The 23,478-nt window shown below is 32.4% G+C and overlaps 1 protein-coding gene across 11 annotated transcripts in view; it reads left to right on the top strand.

Moving 5' to 3' along the window:
- RELCH (RAB11 binding and LisH domain, coiled-coil and HEAT repeat containing) overlaps positions 1-23,478 on the top strand; it is a 120,614-nt gene that overhangs the window by 34,261 nt on the left and 62,875 nt on the right. For 5 of the 11 annotated variants that reach the window (XM_050768080.1, XM_050768081.1, XM_050768088.1 and 2 more), the window contains 9 exons: positions 20-91; positions 202-257; positions 366-479; positions 6,352-6,555; positions 6,661-6,752; positions 7,365-7,658; positions 10,260-10,335; positions 11,349-11,444; positions 11,594-11,617. In XM_050768080.1, the coding sequence (XP_050624037.1) occupies positions 20-91; positions 202-257; positions 366-479; positions 6,352-6,555; positions 6,661-6,752; positions 7,365-7,658; positions 10,260-10,335; positions 11,349-11,444; positions 11,594-11,617 (1,028 nt within the window). The remainder of the gene's footprint in view (positions 1-19; positions 92-201; positions 258-365; positions 480-6,351; positions 6,556-6,660; positions 6,753-7,364; positions 7,659-10,259; positions 10,336-11,348; positions 11,445-11,593; positions 11,618-23,478) is intronic. The other 6 variants (XM_050768084.1, XM_050768083.1, XM_050768082.1 and 3 more) reach the window with 3 other exon arrangements.

Below are 23,478 nucleotides of genomic sequence, written 5' to 3'. Positions count from 1 at the left end.
ATTCCAAATCCCTGTCCAGTCCTGGAGTTTGAACTACGGAAAGCCAAGGAGACCATTCAGGCCCTTCGAGCCAACCTGACAAAGGCCGCAGGTGGTGTACATAAAACTTTTTTGAGACTTTTCAACTTTGACAATGTAGAAGTAGCAGAGATATTTTAAAATGTAAAATAGTAAAATAATATTTATGGTTTTTTCCACCAGAACATGAAGTTCCTTTACAGGAACGAAAAAATTACAAATCAAGTCCTGAAATTCAGGTGAGTGATGGAAGACAAATGTAAAATTATCTTCCACATAAAATGGTAACATAAATATTGAAGGAGGAAAACTTATGATTTCCTGTTTGCCTCTTATTTTGCTTCCAGGAGCCAATCAAACCTCTTGAAAAGAGAGCTCTAAACTTCTTAGTCAATGAATTTTTATTGAAGAATAACTACAAGCTTACATCAATAACCTTTTCAGATGAAAACGATGATCAGGTAAAGTTACTTTTTATTTTTACAATAATTTTTTTTTTTACACTTATAATTCACTTTCTCTTGGACGTAGTTTTTTTTTTTTTTTTTTTTTTTTTTTGTAAGTTATTATATAGTAAAATTCTACAAGGCTAGTTACCAGAAACAGCAGTCTCTTGCCTACCTAGTCTATTAATTCTATTAGCTTACAGATTTTATTCTTTCCCTGTTGCTTTCTACATAAAGACTTTTCATTCTTTCTAGATTCCTTTTTACCACTCCTCAGGGACTATATGGTCCACTCATTTTTGCATATATTCATAAAGTATGCTTTTTAAAGACATATACTTGATAGTATAGGTTATTGTATACTTATAAATCCAGTTTAACTATAAACCTCCTCAATTGCACTGTAACAATTAAGATGTTAGATAAATATATGACAGTATTTAAGAGAGTATATGGTAAATGAGAGTGAGAAAATCAGCTGTGTCTCTCTGAATAGGGGCCAATTTTAGAACTTTATTATTATTATTATTATTTTCCTGATAAAATCTTTTAAGCAAAAAAGATGTCTTATTTTAATGTCATCTCTCAAATGGAATATTTTGACTTCTTAGTGCTAATGGATCGGTCTGAATCTTGTACCTTAAAAAAGTAAATGCCAGCAAATTTATTATGTAGGAATCTGAAGGCCATGATTTTAAATCAAGATTATTCTATTGGTTTGTAAAATCTCCTATAGATCCTTTAGCAAAAATAGAAATTTTCTTAGTAAGATAGTTCAGTTCTCTCCTCAGTTATTAGAATATATTTGGCAAAATTAAATGCAATAAGTATCTAGTTATTTTTTATTCAATGGTAGCATCACTGAACATGTGCTATGTAAGAGACATTAAACTAATATTTAACTAACATGAGTATTATGCAATGCTATACTATGGTTATAGTTTGGGTTAATCGTGTTTTTTAAATGATCGACTAAACAGCAAATAGGAAAGATTTTGAATATGTGAGAAACAATGAGAGGTCAAAAAGAACACAGAAAAGGAGGAAAAGAGGAGCCAAAAATAGATGGAATACATAGAAAATAGATAATAAAATGGTTAGATTAAAACCTAGCTCTATCAGTATTCACTGTAAATGTAAATGATTAGTCCTTCTCGAATAAAAATCAGAAATTAGAGATGTCAACAATGCTCTCTCAATAATTAATAGAACGAGTCAACAGAAAATCATTTAGGATGTAGAAGACTTGTGCTACGTTATCAACCAATTGGCCATAATTACAATTTATAAAATACTTCATCCTTCAACAGTGAATACATACTCTTTTTAAATTCAAATGGTTCACTTACAAAGGTAGACCATATTATGGGTTATAAAACAAGTCTTAAGATGGTGAAATTAAACTAGCAATTAGTAACAAAGTTATTTCCAAATAACGCGTGAGTTAAAAAAGAAATTAAAAGGGAAATCATAAAGTATTTTGAACTGAGTGAAGATGAAAACAAAACATATCAAAATTTGTGGGATATAATTAAAATAGCACTTAGAGGGAAATTCATAGCACTAAATGTCTATACAAGAAAAGAAAACATTTCAAATCAGTGAAATCAAGTTCTGCCTTAAGAAACTAAAAAAAGAAAACCAAGTGAAACCCAAAGTAAGTAGAAGAAAGGAAATAATAAAGATGATAGCACAAGTCGATACAGGCAGCAGAAAACAATAGAGAAAAATTAACAAACAAGTAGTCCTTTGAGAAGATCAATAAAATTGATAAACCTCTTGCCTAACTGATTAAGAAAAAAAGAGAAGATACAAATTACCAAAATCAACAATGAGCAAGGTTACATCACTACAGATTTTACTTATATTAAAAGAATAATAAAAGAATGTTATGAACAACTTTTCTTGTAAGAAGACAACTGCCAAAACACACTCAAGAAGAAATAGATTATTTGAAGGGCTTTATATTTATTAAAGAAATAAAATCTGTAGTTAAAAATAATCCTGCAAAGAAAACTCCAGGTCTGGATGGCTTCACTTGCGAATTTGACCAAACATTGAAGGAAGAAGTAATACAAACTCTTCTAGAAATTAAAGGTAAGGGAATATCTCCTGAATCATTCAATGAGACCAGCATACTTCTGATATCAAAACCAGAGAAAGACCCTGCAAACAAATAAAATTACAGACTCATTTCCTTTATGAATATAGATATAGAAATTATGCATAACATTTTAGCAAATCAAATTAAACAAAATGTTAAAAGGACAATTCATTATGACCAAATGAGGTTTATCCCAGGAATATAAGGTTGAGTTCATATCCAAAAATCAGTCATCATAATTCATCATATTAAAAAGAAAATAATATAATCATCTGAGAAGATGCAGAAAAGGCATTTGACTCAATCCAATATCCATTCTCTTTTAAAACTTTAAAGAAATTAGAAATAGAGGGACATTTCCCCAACTGATAGAGGACGTTTATAGAAAGCCTATCACTAATATCATTCTTTTTTTTCTTTTTTTTTTTAATTATTATACTTTAAGTTCTAGGGTAGATGTGCACAACGTGCAGGTTTGATACATAGGTAAACATGTGCCATGTTTGTTTGCTGCACCCATCACCTCGTCATTTACATTAGGCATTTCTCCTAACGCTATCCCTCCCTCAGCTCCTCATGACCCGACAGGCCCTAGTGTGTGATATTCCCTGCCATGTGTCCAAGTGATCTCATTGTTCAATTCCCACCTATGAATGAAAACATGCGGTGCTTGGTTTTCTGTGCTTGTGATAGTTTGCTGAGAATGATGATTTCCAGCTTTATCCATGTCCCTGCAAAGGACATGAACTCATCCTTGTTTTGACTGCATAGTATCCCACACTAACATCATTCTTAATGATGAAAGATGAAGACAAAAACAAGAACGTTTATTCTCACTACTTCTATTCAGCATCATACTGAAGATTCTAGCTAGTGCAATAAGGCAAGAAAAAGTAATTCAAGCACACATTTTGGAAAGGAAGAAATAACAATCCTTATTCACCAATGACATAATCGTGTGTATAGAAAATCCGATAGACTCTCCAAAAAAGGTACAAAAACTAAGTGATTTTAGCAAGGTTGTAGGAAACAAGGTAAGTATACAAAAACCTATCGTATGTTATGTTAGCAACAACCAATTGGAAATCAAATTTTTTAAAATATCATGTTCAATAGTATTAAAAAATAGGAAATAACTTAGGAATAAATCTGACAGACAGCTTCTACACTGAAAACTACTTAACATGCTAAGATAAACTAAAGAGACTTAAATGAAGAGATATTGTGCTCATGGACCAGAAAACCCAACATTGTCAAGGTAACAATTTTGATTTGTATTTTCAGTGAAATCTGAATCTCACTTTTCACTGGCATTTTTGTGGAAAGTAATGAATTTTTTCTAAAATTCATATGAAAAGGAAACAGCGAAACAACTTTAATAAAGGAAAACAAATTTGGAAGACCTAAACTACCTAGCTTCAAGTCTTAAAAGATATTATAGTAAAGACAGTGTCATACTGGTATATAGACAAATAAATTGATGAAACAGAATAGAGTCCAGAGATGGACTTACACATAGATGATCTGTTGAATTCTGACAAAATGCAAAATACCTTCCATGTGGAAAGGGTAGTCTTTTTTTTAACAAATGGTAATGGAACCGTTTGCCCAAAAAAAATAAACATCAAACCATACCATATATAAAAATTAACTCAAAATGGAGCATATACTTAAATATAGATCCTAAAAAGCTGTAAGGCTTCTAGAGGAAAACAGGGGAAAAAAATCACTGCAGGCTTGGAAGATAGGTAAAAGATTTATTAGATATGACACAAAAAGCATGATGTTCTCTGTCAGATTTGCTCTCATCAAAATTAATAACTTCTGCTCTTTGGAAGCCACTTTTAAGTGAATGAGAAGACCGAGAGGGTGAAAATATTGCAAGTAACATATCTGATAAAGGAGTTATATCCAAAATGTATAAAGTACTCTCTAAACTTAATAACAGGAAATTAATCCATTTTTTAAAAGAATGGACAAAAAATTTAAACAGGTGCTTCACCAAGGAAGTTATATAGATGGAAAATAAGCACGTGAAAAAGATTCTCAACATTTGTATTCATTAGAGAAATGCAAATTCAATCACACTGAGATACCACAACACATTAATTGGAATGTTTAGCTAAGACTGTATGAAGTTTTGGCAAGGATAATGGAGCCACTAGAAATTATTTCTAGTTCTAAGCTCAAGGTAGATACGTCTTAAATTTTGGATGAATGATAGATAAATGGACATTTGAATTATGTGTGATGTTCATTTAGTAAGTTTTTTCTTTTTTTTAAGCTAAAAGTTGTTTAGTTCTTGTTGTGGGCCAAGCACTGTGTTAAGGCTTTTATATACATTTAATTTATCCTTACAAAAACGCTAAGAGGTAATAAATATTTTACCCATTTTACAGATGACCAGTTTAAGCCTCCCTCAAATTAATTTGTAACAGTGATAGTGGAGAAAGATACAAATTTCATACTTCATGTGGTTTTCTCTAAAGCCCCCCACTTGTAATACTCATATCTGCCTCAGGTTTAGTCCTCAATAATAGCTATCTCATTATTCAAATAAACCATCAAAGGAATAAGAATATCACATTTAGAATGTTCAAATTAGTATGTCAATTTCTCATGGAGGTTCTCATAGGTTATAATATATCAAATTAGTACTAAATTCTGATATAGTGGAGGAAGATAGAATGGTGAGACAATGTGTTTACATGCAGTTGATTACTCAGCAACTTTATAAAGCTCTTCTGAAGATCTTTGCCTATAGAATGCTTAAGTTGCTATGCTTTTTTCTACTTTTAATAAAACTGTGTTAGAGTTAATAAAACTGTTGAACATGTTTTAATACACAACAAATTGAAGAGTAGCTATTTGGATTCTGAAAATTGCCAGAAGCATTTTTAATAATATGAATTATATTCAAACATTTATAGCAAGAAGACATGCAGATTAAATTGTTTCCTTGCCCACTAGAGATTACACTAATGTATTAAGTTGGAGTAATAAAGGAAGAACAAAATTGATTTCCTTGAGTTTACTTATAACCTATAAATAATAGGTACAATTTATGTACTGAGACTTCCTTAATCTAGACATGTTTTATGATGTCATGCAAATATTTGAGCATGTTTTATGAGCTTAAAGTTAATATAAAACAAAGTAAAAGGAGTTTATATTTTTAAGAGATATAATAAAAAATTGTGTAACATTTTGATACCTAAGACAATTAAACCTATTTATATAGAAGCTGAGGAAACTTACAAGAATAATATTGGATAGTGGAAAGTATAAAATAAATTTAAGAATGTTATTTACTAACTTGGAACATACACTTTGATATTATAACAAAATTATGATTATATTGGGTTTTCAATATATTCACAGAGGCTGACTGTGGTGGCTCACACCTGTAATCTCAACTTGGGAGGCCAAGGTGGGAGGATTGCTTAAAGCAAGGTGTTTGAGACCATCCTGGGCAACAAAGCAAGACCCCATCTCTACAAAAAAAAAATGTTTCTTAATTGGTTCGGCATGGTGGCGGGTGTTTGTAGTTTCAGCTACTTGGGAGGCTGAGGTGGGAGGCTCACTTGAGCCCAGGAGTTTGAGGCTACAGTGAGCTGTCTATGATTGTGCCACTGTACTCCAGCCTGCATGACACAGCAGGACCTTGTCTAAAAAACAAAACAAAAACAAAAACAAGGTATTAGCAATAATAATATGAATTTCAAAAATGCAAGATAAAATTTCCTCGAAGATTTTTTTATGTTATCATTTTTTATCTTTTAGGATTTTGAATTATGGGATGATGTAGGATTAAACATTCCAAAACCTCCAGACTTATTGCAACTCTACCGAGATTTTGGAAATCATCAAGTGACTGGAAAAGATCTTGTAGATGTGGCCAGTGGAGTAGAAGAAGATGAATTAGAGGCCCTTACACCAATTATAAGCAACCTTCCTCCAACTCTTGAAACTCCCCAGCCTGCAGAGGTGAGAGATAGCAACTAATTAGTCAAGTTCACAAAAAGTATTTAAACTATGTAAAAGCATACAGTGAGATCTTGAGTTTCTGTTTTTCTCCTGTTTTGATTTTAGAACTCCATGTTAGTACAGAAATTAGAAGATAAAATTAGTTTGTTAAATAGTGAGAAGTGGTCATTGATGGAGCAAATCAGAAGACTTAAAAGGTGAGTACTTGATCATCATTCCTAAAAATCCTCTTAAGGTGTTTAAAGGTATTGGCAAGTTATGCAAATATAGGAAACAATATTCCAGTTGTAAGGCATAATGGCTTCACATTTTAATACTTCTGAAAGAAAGTTTTATAATTGTTTAATATATTTAAAATAGTAATAGGTATTTTTTCCCAAAACAAGTTACTAAATCAATATGGTGATCTTACAATCAATTGTGTCTTGACACTAAGAAATAAGATATTTTGATTTCTCCTTCATTAGTTGTACGTATTTCCCATTCATTATTCCGTTTAGTTCTTATAATAATTCTGTGGGTTTGAGGGAGTTATTCCCAGTTTGCAAATGAATAAAAGAAATTTAAGTGCCAATCAAAAGCAGGGTTTTTAAGGCCATTTTTATGCTTCATTCTTAAGTTTATAGCTACATTTTTAGGTATATGAAGCATCAGTGAATATTGCATAAAAAAGATTTATCACTTGCCAACCATTTGCTACTAATACTTTTAAATATACTTTTAAAACATTAAACCCATTATGAGTTTTATGCTAGTTTTCAAAAATACAGTTGTCCTCTGGTGATTTCTCTTAATTTCTCTTTCTACAGTGAAATGGACTTCCTCAAAAATGAACACTTTGCCATCCCAGCAGTTTGTGACTCTGTTCAGCCTTCTTTGGATCAGTTGCCCCACAAAGACTCTGAGGACAGTGGACAGCATCCAGATGTAAATAGTTCAGACAAGGGGAAAAACACAGACATCCATCTTTCAATATCAGATGAAACTGATTCCACTATTCCTAAAGAGAATTCCCCAAATTCATTCCCCAGGAGAGAAAGAGAAGGAATGCCACCTTCTTCTCCATCAAGTAAAAACACAGTTCATTTTGATAAACCCAATAGGTTAGTATGCCTCCTATATTTTGAAATGCATCTTTTAGCTATTTAGTGTGTGTCAAATGGGAAGAGCTACTGTTTTTATTTAAACTGCTTTTTGTAGATCAAATATATGAATTTTTATATTTAACATGAACTTAACACATAGCAAAGTAGTTGTCACAAAAAAGTCACAAAATTATTAGTTACTAAATTAAATTAAATCAAAAAGTAATTACCCATGAATGGGCTAGGTTCTATCTTAGCTAAGTACTTAAACCCATAACTAATATGTTATTACTGTGTGCTACAAACACCCAGTGCTTTTTTCTGTATCCTTTAGTCATTATCAGACTCAGAGGAATATTTTGGTGCTGCATAGTTGCCTATGTTAAAGAAGGAATAATTTTTGCTCCTAGTTTTTTTGTTTTTTTTTTTTTTTTGGTCTGTGTCTGCCTCCATTACAAATATTACATCATTAGTATTCTTTTAATTCATATGTTTAATTTATATTGGGTTACAGAATTCACAGATGACAAAAACCATGGTCCCTGTACTTTGTGATTATGTTTCTTAGTGGAGGGGACAAAATATAATTTTAAAACTCTTAGATTATAATTAAAAAATACTTTTAAGAAAGGAATATTACTGAGCTCTTTTTATATGTTACACAGAATTCTCAATGCTTTATGTATATTAATTCATTTAAGTCTTATGGTGCATTTTCAGCCACAAGGTCATACTTCATTTCCTATTAAATAGGGAGATGTTATGCCTACTATGAGCGTGTAATAGAAAAGCACAACTAATTTGCTTCAGACTTATAGGTCCTCATTATTACTAAGAAGTATTGGATTTTTATTTAAGTAAAGCTTTTCACTCATGAACCACAACTTTTTCTGTGTATAGTAGGGGTGTGTGTGTGTGCGTGTCTGTCTGTCTGTCTGTCTGTGTTGGTCACAGAATTGAAACAGACATGGCCCAAACCTCAAACTTTATAGTACGAGAGAGACAGACAAGCGATAACAGTAAGGTATGAAAAGTAGTATAACAAAATAAGTTCAGCTTGCTTTGGGAACATGTAATCAAGGCACTAACCTAGTCTTCAGAGCAGGAAGGTTTCATAGAAGTGTCATCCAAGATTTGAAAACTATGTAAGAGTTAACAAGCAAAGAGGTAAAAGAAAGAGTGTTCGCACGTGCACAAACAAAACAGTGCTTTAGGGGAACAAAGAAGGACTTAGTAAGGCTTAAGCAAATAATGCTAGTGAAAGGAAGGATAGAAGACAAAGTTGGAGAAATAAGCAAAGTCTAAGAAGTCATGTAAGCTTGCATTAATTCATTCTAGAGGTTGGGACATGATGGTATCTAAGCTTTAGAAAGGGTCCTCTGAGCTAGAGGTAATTGGAAGGTAGCAAGACTGGGAGCAAGGAAACTATACGGGTGTATGTTGGAAGAACCCAAGTAAGAAATGATGGAGGCCTGTTCTATATTGAAACATTGGTAATGGGAAGGGAAAGAAGTATATGGATCTGCAAGATTATTAGAATCTGCAAGATTATTAGAAGTTGAAAGACTGAATGGATTTGGGGTAAAAATAAAGGGAAGGAAGCCAGGGACGATGGCATTTGCCTCTAATCCCAGCTACTTAGGAGGCTGAAATGGAAGAATCGCTTGAGCCCAGGAGTTCTAGACAGCATGGGCAATACAGCAAGACCCCGTCTCAAAAAAAAGGATCAAGCCTGATTTGAGGTTTCTGACTTGGGCATGTGGAAGGATTATGGTCCCCCTCTGAGGGAATATGAGAGGAGCATAAAACAGCAAAAGGCTCAAGCTTTGGTACAGTACTCTATAATCATAGAAATTACTGAGCGCCACTTTGTGGTGTATACTAAATAAGCTTTATTATCTAATTATTGGTGTTAGCCTTTTCTTTGCAGATTTAACACATAAAGTACAACTCATAGTCATAATTTCATGAATAATACTACATAGAGACTAGTAGTGTTTTAGAAATATAATGTTTTAACCTCCTTTATTAAACATAAATAGGCTAATATTTTCAACTGCAAACAGAAACTTTCTTTAAAACGTATCATGAATATTGAATGAGCTGCGCCTCCATTTATCTTTAGACTTATTGTATGTGGTTTTCTAATATTCAGATTTATCATTAGCTATATATATCTGCAAAACTTTAATTCCTCTCAGCAATATACCAGGTCAACCTTTGTATCCACTTTACCTTTCTGTTTATCTTTTTGGGACCATGGAGAATTGGGGTTGGAGAAAGTCCTTATTTCCGATTTTCAAATCAGTTCTATAGTCATTGATCTACTATACCACTTTAGGTTTGATCCACTAACTGTAACTGCCATTTTTTCACATAACATCAAATTACTGCAAGAACACCAGTTACTATTGATTTTTTTTCTCCTAAGTGACCTATATAAGTAAGTTTCTCCAGTGAAGTGTTCTTCAAGTCACTGATGGCTCAGAAATCTGATTAGCATTTGTGGGGTAGGATTAATGCTGGAATGGAAGTTATAATATGTAACTTAAATTTCTCCTTAAATGTCAATGGTAATTATTTGATATTGTCTCTTTTTCATACAACATTTTCTTCTAGGAAATTGTCTCCTGCATTCCATCAAGCACTACTCTCTTTTTGTCGAATGTCAGCAGATAGTCGTTTAGGATACGAGGTAAATTATACCACCTATTTCCACAACTTTTTAAAAACATTCTACTGTTTTTCTTCTTTTTAGTTTCTCTTCTACAGAAGCATCTGTGATAAGGCTATATTTCAAATGAAATCCATTATTTAAAAGAATGTCGTAAGATACAGTTCCTAACATTTTTAACTTTTAAGTAAAGTAGTTGATTATTTCTGTTTTTTCTATTAACATTGAAGTGACCTTTTATAAACTCTGTTTGTAGTAGTATGTCTAATGATAGCATCTCTTAGATATAATTCAGAAAACCAACTTAAGTGTACACTGTTTATATATTAATTGTCTATTTAAATTACTCCATTATTTTCATTTCATTAGGAGTGGTTATGTCCAATAGTTGAGTTTATTAGCTTGCATATTAGTTTTTCTCAACTATTTTGTATTTATTTTTGCAGATTGGTCTTGAGGGGATATTTTATTATTATTGTTTTTTCTTACCTCTGTACTCACTCCTCCTTTTCTAGCTGTTTTGTGTTTCATTTCACTTGACTTCCCATGGGCTTGTGTTCCACAATGCTATTGAGAATATCACAGAGCTAGTTAGAGGATGGTTTGGATGCACTCTGGCAATCCTCATTGTAAGACTGGATCACCTTCCGTAGCCTACGCCTTGTATTTCCAAGTTCTTTGTACAGATTATCACTATCGCTAATGGTTGTAGCTTTGTGAGCATCTCTTCATGGACAAAAAAGAAACATTGAGGCTGCCCTACTCCTGTGCTATCCCCCCTACTTGTTCCCAGAAATGAAGCCCATTAGGTCTTCTTGGCTTCACCCTTGATTTTAATGGTATTTTAAATCTGTTTCTAGCCCAAAGAAATATTGATGTTAATTGGAGCACTGTTGCTGTTGTTGTTGTTATTATAAGTTAAAATATTGGAATGTGTGTTTAGAGCAGAGGTGTCAGGACCTAACAAATGAACTTTTCTATATTATTATGCACAGAAGTTCTCCACTATCATCGTTTATTATTTGGTTTTCTAGGTGTCTCGTATTGCAGATAGTGAAAAAAGCGTTATGTTAATGCTGGGACGCTGCCTGCCACACATTGTTCCCAATGTGCTATTGGCAAAGAGGGAGGTAAGACACATAAAAGTATTTTCGTCCCAGTAATCCCATCATGTTGTCCATTTTTTGTCATTTTGAAGTTGAGTGTTATATTTTTATTTTCTTAAAGTCTATTACTTGCAATCATATTCTTACTTTTGTGCATGCATCTCTGCTCCTAGAGAATGGTTTTACACCTCTGTCAGGTGAGTTCAGTAAAACTGCATGGTATTCATGTTTTTCCAATTTTGCTTAAAGCATTGTTAGCTTCTGCAGCACTAACTATTACTGTAGGTCCATTTATGTGCCATGAACACTGTCTGGTTTTTACATTACCAGTTAACTAATTATCTGTGCTCTTGGTATGATATGCTTCATTTGTCTACAGAAATGGACACTCTTTGTACTGAAAATTAACAGGGATGAATAATATAACACTAGTCATAAATGTACTTACAGTTGCTGATTATAAATGTGTTATTATGCTCATTTGGCAATAAATCACATTTCTCTTACGATAGGATAGTTGTCATATTGACTACAACAACTTTTTAAAGTACCTTTTTTATTTTTCTTACAGTTAACCAGTTATTGACAGATGCTTTAAGTATCCAAAATACATTTGCAAATATATTTGAGTCCACATAGCCTATGTTATGATCCATAAACACTATAGGAAGTTATCTTTATGGTTGTATTTATAAATTATTATTAAATATAGTTATATTTAGTCAATAAAAGATTAATGGGAAGTTATCTATAATCTCATTTAAATGACAGTGGATGATTTATTTGCAGATAATTTAAAATATTTTATTGAATTCTGTTTTTGAGATAAAATTTTTGATCAAAAAAATTTTATAAAGAATAGATGAAGAATATTTTAGAGTGTATCATGTAACTTTCTATTGTCATTTTCTTAATATTTACCACTGATTTTACTCATAGTTTCTGGGACCTACAGTACATATAGGTACATAATGCATTGGCAAAACCCATTTAAAGCTTATTTTCAATTATCCATTTAGCACAAGAAATTAGTACTGATCCTCAAGAAAACATGTAGAGCTTTAAAATTTTTTATCCCCATAGGTATTTTTAATAAAAACAATTAAAAAGATTATTTTCCTACTGATGGCTTTATTTTTACCTAATTATTTTAAAATAGTCATAAGATATTAATAAGTATGGAAAGTCTTATATGTCTTGAAGGATCAGTGTCCAATTTCAGATTGTTTTGCAGTTCTGCCTGGCAGAATGGTGTTTGAGCTTCTTTTCCTTTTTTAGCTTGTAACATAATCCATGTAATGTGTTAACGTTTGCATCCCTTTTACTGTATTTCCTTAATATCATCTTTAGAGTATTACAGAAATCTAATTATTATGAAATTCAGTTTTAGCTTTTTTATTTTAATTTGTCATATTATCATAAAAGACTACCACTAAAATCTGATTGTACTGCATGAAATATTTATAAATTTGTATCATCAGTAATCAGATACATTATACATACAGATTATATACATATATGCACACATAGAACTAATTTGTGGTATGATGTTTACTTTTCTGGCTGATTTTAAATTTTTTATAATTAAAAGTATATAATTTCATGAAAAACTGATCATCTATCTTTGTTCATTTAATTATTTGTATGTTTTATCAGAAAAGTTGCCATTTATAATAAAATGAAATTGTATTTCCTCAAAATTAAATTGATAAATAATGAAACCTGTCTTAGACTATTTAAAATCAATCCCTAGGCGTAAAAGAACAAAACATTTTTTCATTACATCTCTTGATATTGAATTACTTTTTGATATTTCACCCCTATTTCTTCTTATAAATCTAAATATCTCTATGGGGAGACAGAGTTGTTGTTTTTTCATTTTGTTTTGTTTTTTGGGGTTTTTTTATTTGAGGCAGGCTCTCGCGCTGTCACTCAGGCTGGAGTACAGTGGCACAGTCATGGTTCACTATAGCCTCAAACTCCGGGTCTTAAACATTAAATCTACATTTTTATAAAACTCCTATGATTGAAGGATTAATATTTTGACTTCTTATTTCTCATATTTGGTATACCCCTGTCAGCAAAAGCCTTTTTGTTGGTATTTAAATAAAATTTAAATGTTCTTTAGTAAACTGAACATAGTAATATCTTGGCTGATTAAATAAAGCATTAGAAACAGGGTTTAATGTTTTGATTAATATGTTTACATGGTTTAACTTTTTTTAATGTAAAAAAATGTACAATGAAAATTCCTTTTTTCCTGTCCTTGAGCTTCTGTCCCATATGCAGTCAATTTTGCTAGCTTCTAGCAAATGGTCAAGTCGTTTGACCATTTTTGAATTTGATTGTTTTTCTTCATGTTTTTGAGTTCGGGGTTTTTTATATATTCTGGGTAGTAAACCCTTATCATATATATGATTCGCAAATATTTTCTTTCATCCTGTAGGTTTTCTTTTTACACTCTTGACCATATCCTTTGATGGGCAAGTGTTTTCCATTTTTATGAAATCTGATTTATCCATTTTTTTCTCATGTTGTTTGTGCCTTAAGTATCAATTTTAAGAAACCATTGCCAAATCAATCAGTGTTATAGAAGATATATATATGTATATGAATATATATAAGAGCTAAAGCTATAAAACAATTACAAGAAAACATTTTTTATATATATTTAGGTCAATGATTCATTTTGAGTTAATTTTTATATATGGAGTGAAACAGGGTCTAACTTTATTCTTTTCATATGGCTATCCAGTTATCCAGAAACATTTGTTCAAGATAAAAAATTTCCTCTTTTGAAGAGTCTTGCTACTTTTGTCAAAAATCAGTTGGGCCTAGATTCTTCGGGTTTATTTCTGGACTTTCAGTTCTGTTCCATTGGTCTGTATGTCTAGCCATATGCCACTACCACACTGTTTTGATAACTGTTGTTTGTAGTCAGTTTTGAAATTGGGACATATGAGTCCTCTAACTGCACTTCACTATTGTCTGCTCAGGGTCCCTTGCAGTTCCATATGAATTTGATGCTCAGCTTTTCACTTCTGCAGAACAGGTCACTGAAATCTTTATAGAGATTACATTACATTTATAGATCTCTTTGGGAGTATTGTCATCCTAACAACATTAAGTTTTCCAGTTCACGGACGTGGAATGTCTTTTTGTTTTTAGATCTTTAATTTCTTTCAGTAATATTTTGTAGTTTTCAGTGTACAGTTCTTTCACTTCTTTGGCTAAATTTATTCCTAGGTATTTTGTTCTCTTGGATGATATAGTAAATGGAATTGTTCTTTTAATTTTCTTTTCAAAAAAGGAAAGATTTATCCTGATTTATCAAAACAACACTGGTCATTGTGTGTTGATCTTAAATCTTGCAACTTTGCTGCATTTGCTTATTAACTCTAATCATTTTTTATGGGTTCTATGATATTTTCTACAAATATAGAATCGTGTCATCTGCACGTAGAGAGATAGTTTTGCTTCTTCTTTACCATTTAGATGGCTTTTATTTTTTCCTGTTGCTTAGTTGCTCTAGCTAGAACTTCCAGTACAATTTGGATGGTAATGTTTTGAGAAAGCAGATACCCTTGCCTTGTTTCTGATCTTACAGGAAAGCTTCAATCTTTCACCATTGACTATGATGTTTGCTATAGAATTTTTATAAATGCCCTTTGTCGTATTAAGGAAGTTTCCTTTTATCCCTAGTTTGCTAAATGTTCTTATCATAAAATGGCATTGAATTTGCCACATGCTTTTTCTGCACCTGTTAAGATGATAATGTGATTTTCCCCCTTCGTTCTACTGTGATATGCCTGCGTTATTAATACATTGCCTAATTTTATGTTAATCCACCCTCGCATTCATGAGATACATCCCATTTGGTGTTGGTTTATAAACCTTCTAATGTGCTTTTGGATCTGTTGTTAGTATTTTGTTGAGTATTTTTGTGTCTATATTAATAAGGGATACTGTTCTGTGGTTGTTTTCTTATTTTGTGTTTTGGTATTTGGTATTGGTTTTGGTATTGGGCTAAAGCTGGCTTGATGGGTATAGGAACTCTTCAGTCTGTTTCCTTGTTATATGCCTGTTGGGATTTTCTACTTACTGAATCAGTTTGGTGATTTCTGTGATTCTAGGAATTAGTTCATTTCATCTTGATTATCTGATTTGTTGATGAGCAGTTGTTCATAGTATTAACTTATTTCTTTTAATTTCTGTAACGTCGGTACTAACATCCCTGCTTTCATTTCTGATCCTAGTTATTTGCATCTTCTCTCTTTTTCACTCAGTCTAGCTAAAAGTTTGTCAATTTTGTTTCTCTTTTCAAGAACCAACTTTTGATTTTGTTAATTCTCTTCATTGTTTTTCTAGTCGATGTTTCATTTATCTTTGCTCTAATCTTTATTATTTCTTTCCTTCTGCTGGCCTTGGGTTTAGTTTGATCTTTCTGTAGTTCCATAAGACATTGAATTACTGACTTGAGATCTTTTTAAATACAGGTATTTATAGCTATAAATTTCCCTCTGAGTACTGCTTTTGCTATATCCCATTAGTTTTGGTATATTGTTTTCATTTTCATTCATCTCAATGTTTTCTCGTTTACTTCATGATTTCTTCCTTGACCTATTGCTTATTTAAGAGCATGTTGTTTAATAGCCACATATTCATGGATGTTCCATTTTTCTTATGTTACTGATTCTTAATTTCATTCAATTATAGTCAGAGAAATACTTTATATGTTTTTGATCTTTTAAACTTACTAAGAATTACCTTTGCCTAACTTATGGTCTGTCCTGGAGAATGTTCTGTGTGCATTTGAGAAGAATATATATTCTGCTGATGTTGAGTGGAGTGTTCTGTATAATTTTATTAGATTTAGTTGTTTTATAAAGTTTGGGTTCTCTATTTCCTTATTGACCTTCTGTCTAGAATTTCTGTGCAGTATGAAAGTAGGGTATTGAAGACTCCAACTATTATTGTAGAACTGTCTTATATTCTTTCAGAGATACTTTGTGCATGTATAAATTCAAATATGTGATCTTTTCCCCATGATTTAAACAAATGATACCATATTCTATGTACTATTCTCTACTTTGCTGTTTTTATACTTAACATTAGATTTTACTTTTTATATCATGATATAAAGAACTTACTATTAGTGTTTTCAAACTTTGACTACACCTTCAGTAAAAAAGATGTTTTACATCATGTATCAGTACGTACTTATATATATAAAACTAAAAGTTTTATAAAACATAGTAAAGACAAGCAATAGCAAACACGATTTTATAAATATTTTGGAAAAGTAAAGAAGAAAATCCTTAAATAAGCAATTAAAAAAGAAAAACATGCTGTTCATGACCCATTCAACTGATTTTGTGACCCACTGTTTTAAAGATAGTATAGGATAAAGATTTAATCAAAGCTGTCCAATAAATTAAACTTTTTTAAATAGAAAGCACAATGAATATAGGTATTAGCATTATTTGTTTTTCTTTAAAACAGGAAAAAGAAAAAAGTAACAACTTTACTCAATCTTCAGGTTACAATTATAATATTTTTTAATTCAGTGTATCTTATTTTAAATCTAAGATGCAATTGGTTGTAACAGTTATGTTTCTTTAAGAAAGAAAAAGAATCCCAATTGAATTATGAAATGCTGTCTATCGTAAGATATACCCATATTTCAAAGATACTAAAGTTTAACAAAAATATATACCTCTTAGGTTCTTTGAAATAATGGTAGTCTCTTTTTACTAACTTATATTTTAAAGTCAAATATTTATCTCTACTGTAATCTTTATTATTTCCTTCTGCTGGCCATGGGTTTAGTTGATCTTTCTGTAGTTCCTTGCCTGTTCATTTTGGGAGACAAAAATAAAAGATGGACTGATTTTTTATATGTGGCTTACATAGCAGTTCATTTTAATGGATTGGTTGAGGAAACTTGAATCTTTTGAGCCAAATTATAGAATAAATATATTTATCATTTGATAAATATATATAGTAAATAAGCTAAAGTTGTTGGTTTTTCACAATTTCTGCTTTAACCACATTTGAAGAGGAAATTCTATAATTAAAAAATAAAATTTTATGAAAGATTACTTCAAGTAGCATTTTTGGTAATCATATATCAAAATTTAACTTTCAGTTTCATTCTGTGCCAAGGAAATATATTCTATCAGCTAGCTAAGTTGGAAAATCAAAGGAGAAATCTGGGGCTGAGATGGGAGTGGAAAAGAGGAGAGATTTAATAGAGACTAGCTTTTGGGATATTGGAAGTCTTCCAAAATTATATTGTGATGATGACTGTACAACTCTGAATATGCTAAAAACCACTGAATATACACTTGAAATGGATGAACTTTATGAAAGATGAAGCATATCTCAATAAAACTGTCATTGAAAAGGCAAAAGAGAGAAAACCACTTATCTCAGTAAAACTGTAACAAAAAAGTCAAGGGAAAGAACCAATTCCCTAAAAGTTTTTAAAGTAGTTGGTACCTCTACAGTCCTCCCGTCTTATGAGAAACTAGACTTTGATCTTTTGCATTGTCATTCATGTTTCCTTCATGGAAAACTTACGAGTAATGATCACCTCAGAGGATCATAACTCTATGAGATTTATACAGTAGTATAGTGGATAAGTGTAATAAAGTAGATAGGAAGTTTTGACTATCTTCTTTATACCTATGTGATGTTGGCATGTGTGCATACTTAATTTTGTGAGTAAATCACATTTCTTTAGCAATAGTGAGACTTGAGGTAAGGTTATTTAAGTACTTAGGTTTCCTAAAGATTGAGCCCCAGAAATTATAGATATTTAATGTTAATAATTCTAAGAATAGGTATTTTTAGCAGCCCTTGAATTGTAAAACTTTTACAGAGGTGAGTAATCTTTTTTTTTTTTTTCTTATGTGAGTCTTTGTAATGTCTGTCTTTATTGGGTTTCCTTTTTATATGAACAGGAACATACTGAAAAGTTTCAACTGAAAACTTAAATCAGAGGTTGTACGCTATCTACAGACCAACAAAGGCTCACAGATAGGTTTTGTTTGGCCTGCTCAGTAATGTTAAAAGTGATGTGCTAGTTATCAGACTTTTAAAAACTGATATTTTACCTAAAAATACAAAATTTGGGCTTTTTTTGAAAACTCCTAGTCTGAAGTTTTCCTCCAGTCTAAGAGCACTAGACTTACATTTCCAAACGATTTTTTCAATTGGAGCACAGTTCTTGTCCCCAGTAGGTGGGACATGGGATCTCTAGTTAGCCACAGTTGCTGCCCTACTTTTTAGCCCCTAGTCACTAAAACCCCATGTTAGTACTGTTTATCATCATGTTTACATTATTGTTTTCCTTATACCCTTTATTTTACATGTTTACATTACCTTCTTGACCCTCCTTGTCTGGTACTGATAAACCTTTTGTTTGGATTCCTCCATGCCTTCTGTGCTATGTATTAAATTTTATACACTTGTATCTTGGCTGATCCGTACCCTAATTTTCACATTATATCCAAATGTAATATATATTTGGATAGAAATATATTTGGATATAGTGTAATGTGACAATTAGGGTACGGATCAGCCAAGATACAAGTGTAGCTTGTATCTTGACACTAAAAGTAAAATAATGTCTCATTATATTTGGATATAATCAAAATAAAAATCCAAATAAAATAATAAGTAAATATGATATCACATTATATTTGTATATAATCTTGACAATTAGAGTACTGATAAGCCAAGGATATCTTAGCTGCTTTGAAACAGATATTTCTGTATTTCTTATTGTCTTTCCTTCCTCCTTCAGTCATTTCTACTCCACCCCCAATTGTTTTCCGCATAGATTCTTTCCTTTGGATTGTGCAAAAGAATTATCTCGATTTGTTTAAATATAGATATTAAATATTGAAATTTAAATTTCAAAAGATTACCATTGACTCAAAGAAAACCATTTTCTTTTTTTATTTTTTTGGATCACAGGGTCTCACTCTGTCACCCAGGCTGGAGTGCAGTGGCGCAATCACAGCTCACTGCCGCCTTGACCTTCTGGCCTCAATAGATCCTCCTACCTCAGCCTCCTAAGTAACTGTGACTACAGGTGCACAGCACCACACCCAGCTAATTTTTGTATTTTTGTTAGAGGTGGGGTTTTGCCATCTTGCCCAGGCTAGTTTCGAATTCCAGTCCTCGTCTATTAATGAAATCTAAAAATCCTAGAAATTCTGCAGTAGGATTACTATACTGATTTTCTCTTTAATGATCATAGACACTCTTAAATATTTCACTTCAATACACATTACTGAGTACTCTCTATGTTGCCAAATCATGTTTTAAAATATTAAAGATTCCTATTGCTGAAAGTATGGATATATTAGCTGGGCACAGTGACACATAGTTCCAGCTACTCAGGAGGCTGAGGCAGGAGGATCTTGTGGAGTTCTAAATAAGGAGTGGGAGTTGGCCTGGCGAGACTGAGGGAAAGCAAAAAAAGAAAGTGGATAAGCTGGCCGGGCACGGTGGCTCAAGCCTGTAATCCCAGCACTTTAGGAGGCCGAGACGGGCGGATCACGAGGTCAGGAGATCCAGACCATCTTGGCTAACACGGTGAAACCCCGCCTCTACTAAAAAATACAAAAAAAAAAAAACTAGCCGGGCGAGGTGGCGGGCGTCTGTAGTCCCAGCTACTCGGGAGGCTGAGGCAGGAGAATGGCGTGAACCCGGGAGGCGGAGCTTGCAGTGAGCTGAGATCCGGCCACTGCACTCCAGCCTGGGCGACAGAGCAAGACTCCGTCTCAAAAAAAAAAAAAGAAAGTGGATAAGCTGTAAGTCTGCTTTTCTTCATGGTCCAGGACACGTAGCCCTCCTATACAAATAACTCACGGTTTTCCTGCACAAAGCTATCACCAGACACCTCAGCCAATAGAAAAATGCAAGTTAGCTCACTGCAACCTTGGCTTTATCAGTACTGCACAAAGCCCTCTTCAGCACACAGCATGAGCACCAGCAACTTTTTGTGTCCTTGCAGTTAGCTCCTGTCTTGCTGGTCTGCCCTTTCCTTTCTTGCAATGTATTTTCCTACTTTGTCTAATAAATCTGCCTTTCTTTACCCACAACTGTCTTGGCAAATTATTTTTACTGCTCAGAGCAACATCAGCCCCCGATAGTCACTGCCCTCAACAGATCTCCTGAGCCCAGGAGTTTGGGGCAGTAGTGTGCTACGATCACGCCTGTGAATAGCCAACTGCCTTCAAGCCTGGGCAATATAAAAAGACCCAGTCTCTTAAGAAAAAGAAGGAAATGCGGACACATAAGTTTATTATGTGAAGCAGAAAAATTACCTCTTGGATCTGATATTACCCAAGTCATAGGTATTTTCTTACCATGGTTATTATTTTAATATTACATGAGATATTAAATCTAATATGCCTAAGGATTTTTTACTGCTCTATTATTCTCATTTACATTTAGTCTTTCAAAGATATTTTTAGAACACCTTGTCTTCTGATGGAAATTTAATCACCATTTTTTAAATGCTGTATTCAGAATTATAAAGAAAGTTTTAAGACTGTACTTTTTCAGTGTGAGAGGTGATGCCAAAGGGAGAATATTGATTCAAGTCTATTAACTTATGAATACTCTGAAAATGGTAAATACAAACTTAGTAAATTCTGGTGTGGATTTATTAGTGTTTCAAAGGCTTGAAAGATGAATTTACAATAAATGGGAATAAGTAACATAACAGACATATACTTATGGAATCTATTATTTTATTTTAATAGCAATACAAATAAAAGTTATAAATAAATGGATAATGGAGAAATTAGCAGATTTGGGGCCAGTCTCAATCTAGCAATTATCCTAATCGTGTCCTTGCTGGCTCTGTCAGAAACAGACCACTCTTTCTGCATGTTTCTTCCTCACTTACTGGACCTCTTCTCAGCTCTGTGTTGCTGTAAGAGGAAGAAGCCATCCGGCATCCTTTACACTCTGAGTTGTAACTGCCATAGCCGTAATGTGCCAAGGTGGACCACTCTTGTTGGCATGGAATAGCAACCAAAAATTATTGGCAGTGACTTCCCATATGTTGTTAATTTGCCGGCAAGAAATAAAAGCTGATGGCAATATCAATTATTACTGTGATTAAGAAAAGTGAAAAGTATTTTTTTCAAAGTCCTAAATTCACAGAAATTTAAGGTTCAAGGAGACAAGGACTCACAAATACTTTCCTTCTAATATGTCAGTTTGAATTGATTCGTAGCGACTGCTGTGTTGAACAGGCTTTTTTAGGCCATCTTTGCTTTCAGAAGGAAAAATTATCAGCAATAGATAAATTGCAGAATGTCTGTGAAGTGTTTTCCATTTGTGCATTAATCTGAATTCCTACATGTTTCACTTTAAGAAACTGAAAGAGAAATTTGTGCTTTTCTTTAGTTTCTTTGGTACTAAGGAGTAAACCAAGGTAAGAACTCTTTCAGCTCCTGGGCCAGAGTTCTCAGTTTGGCACATCTGTAGCCATATTTCAGTTAAAATATTGTCCATATTAATATATGACTTAAACTTCCTCCTTGATTAAGGATCACTAAGCCTCATGATAAAAAAGAAAAAGAAAATAAAATATAAGGCATAAAGGATGAAGAGCAACACAGTTGTTTTTGTATGCTGGTTTTTGAGATGAAGTAAAAGATTATACTCTACATTTTAAGTATGTGTGTGTGTTAGCAATTATAGCTGCTATCTTACCCTCATTTCATAACTTTAAACAGTATGAGAAGTATACATGTAGAGATGATGGGAAAGCAGGAAGGGGGATTAGGAGGAAACAAGATCTGACATGAAGACAAAGTACAAATAAAATTTTTAGGGCCTTTCTTGGTTTTCAGGCATTAGAATAGCTTCTCACTTTTTTAATGCTTCCAGAATAACTACTTTTCATCCTTATGGTTCTACTCTCAGTAGTATACCCTGATGATGCAATGTCTTAGTCCTCTCATTAGTATCATTGCCTCTCAGCAGCCCATATGGAATCAACTAAGGATTAGGGTACTCCTTGCTATTAATGATCTCCTACCCTAATATTGTTAAATTTCCAGCCAGACAGAATATTTACTATTTTGTAAAAGGTTGTTCATTTTCTTCTACAGAATCAGGACTAATCCATCAAGCATTACATTAAACCTCTAGGGAAAACATATAGGATCTATACATATGCTCTGTCTCTCATTCCCAGTGCAAAATTTTTTTTCCTAATTTTTTATTCCTTTTGAATTATTCACTAAGGTAAAACCTAGAGAGGTGCCCAAACAGGAAGACTGAAAATGGCAGAATAAATGTTTCACATTCTTTTTTTCTCAGATACATTCTTAGCTCGTCTTACCTATACCTTTGTAACTTCAAATTTAAGATTTATAATATATAAAGACTTTAGAAATAATAGAGAGAGACTTCTAGTCATACATTTAAGCTTCAGTTTCAACTCTTCGAAAAATCATCTCTTTCTTAGGAAGCATCTTCAAAGTGTGAAAACACTTCAACAGTGTAGACTTTTTATCATGCTTTTCTTCAGGTTACATTATTTTTTTTTAGGTTATATTATTACAGACAATAATAATCGTACATTATTACATAGTGATCAATTTCTATTTTAAATCTCTTAACAGTTTTCGGTGAGTATCAAGGCAGGTGGGAAAGAAATGGGTGTAGTCATTCTTCCCTTCTTAATTACACCATAGTGATTTCTTTACTATATTTACAAAATATTGTTTTTACAACTTAGAGGATTTCTCACAAAAATATTGTATTACTTTTGGACCATTGTTCTTCTTAGATTTGAAAATCCACTCAAATGAAAAACATTAATATATTTTGAATGTACTTTAGTATAAAGAATTTCATCTTAATTAAAATGTAAAACAACGTAACTAATTTCACGTATTTCTTAGAAATAAACTTTTAGTTCTTACTTTCCTACAAAATGCTGAATTTACCTCTGCATATTGAATGTGAAGAAAACAAAATATTATTAAAAATTTATATTTCAACATCAAATATTTCTACT

This window comes from Macaca thibetana, chromosome 18 (genome assembly GCF_024542745.1).
Source record: "Macaca thibetana thibetana isolate TM-01 chromosome 18, ASM2454274v1, whole genome shotgun sequence".
Lineage (NCBI taxonomy): Eukaryota > Metazoa > Chordata > Mammalia > Primates > Cercopithecidae > Macaca > Macaca thibetana.
Note: the sequence above shows the minus strand (reverse complement) of the source record. Positions and strands in the feature narration are given on the sequence as shown.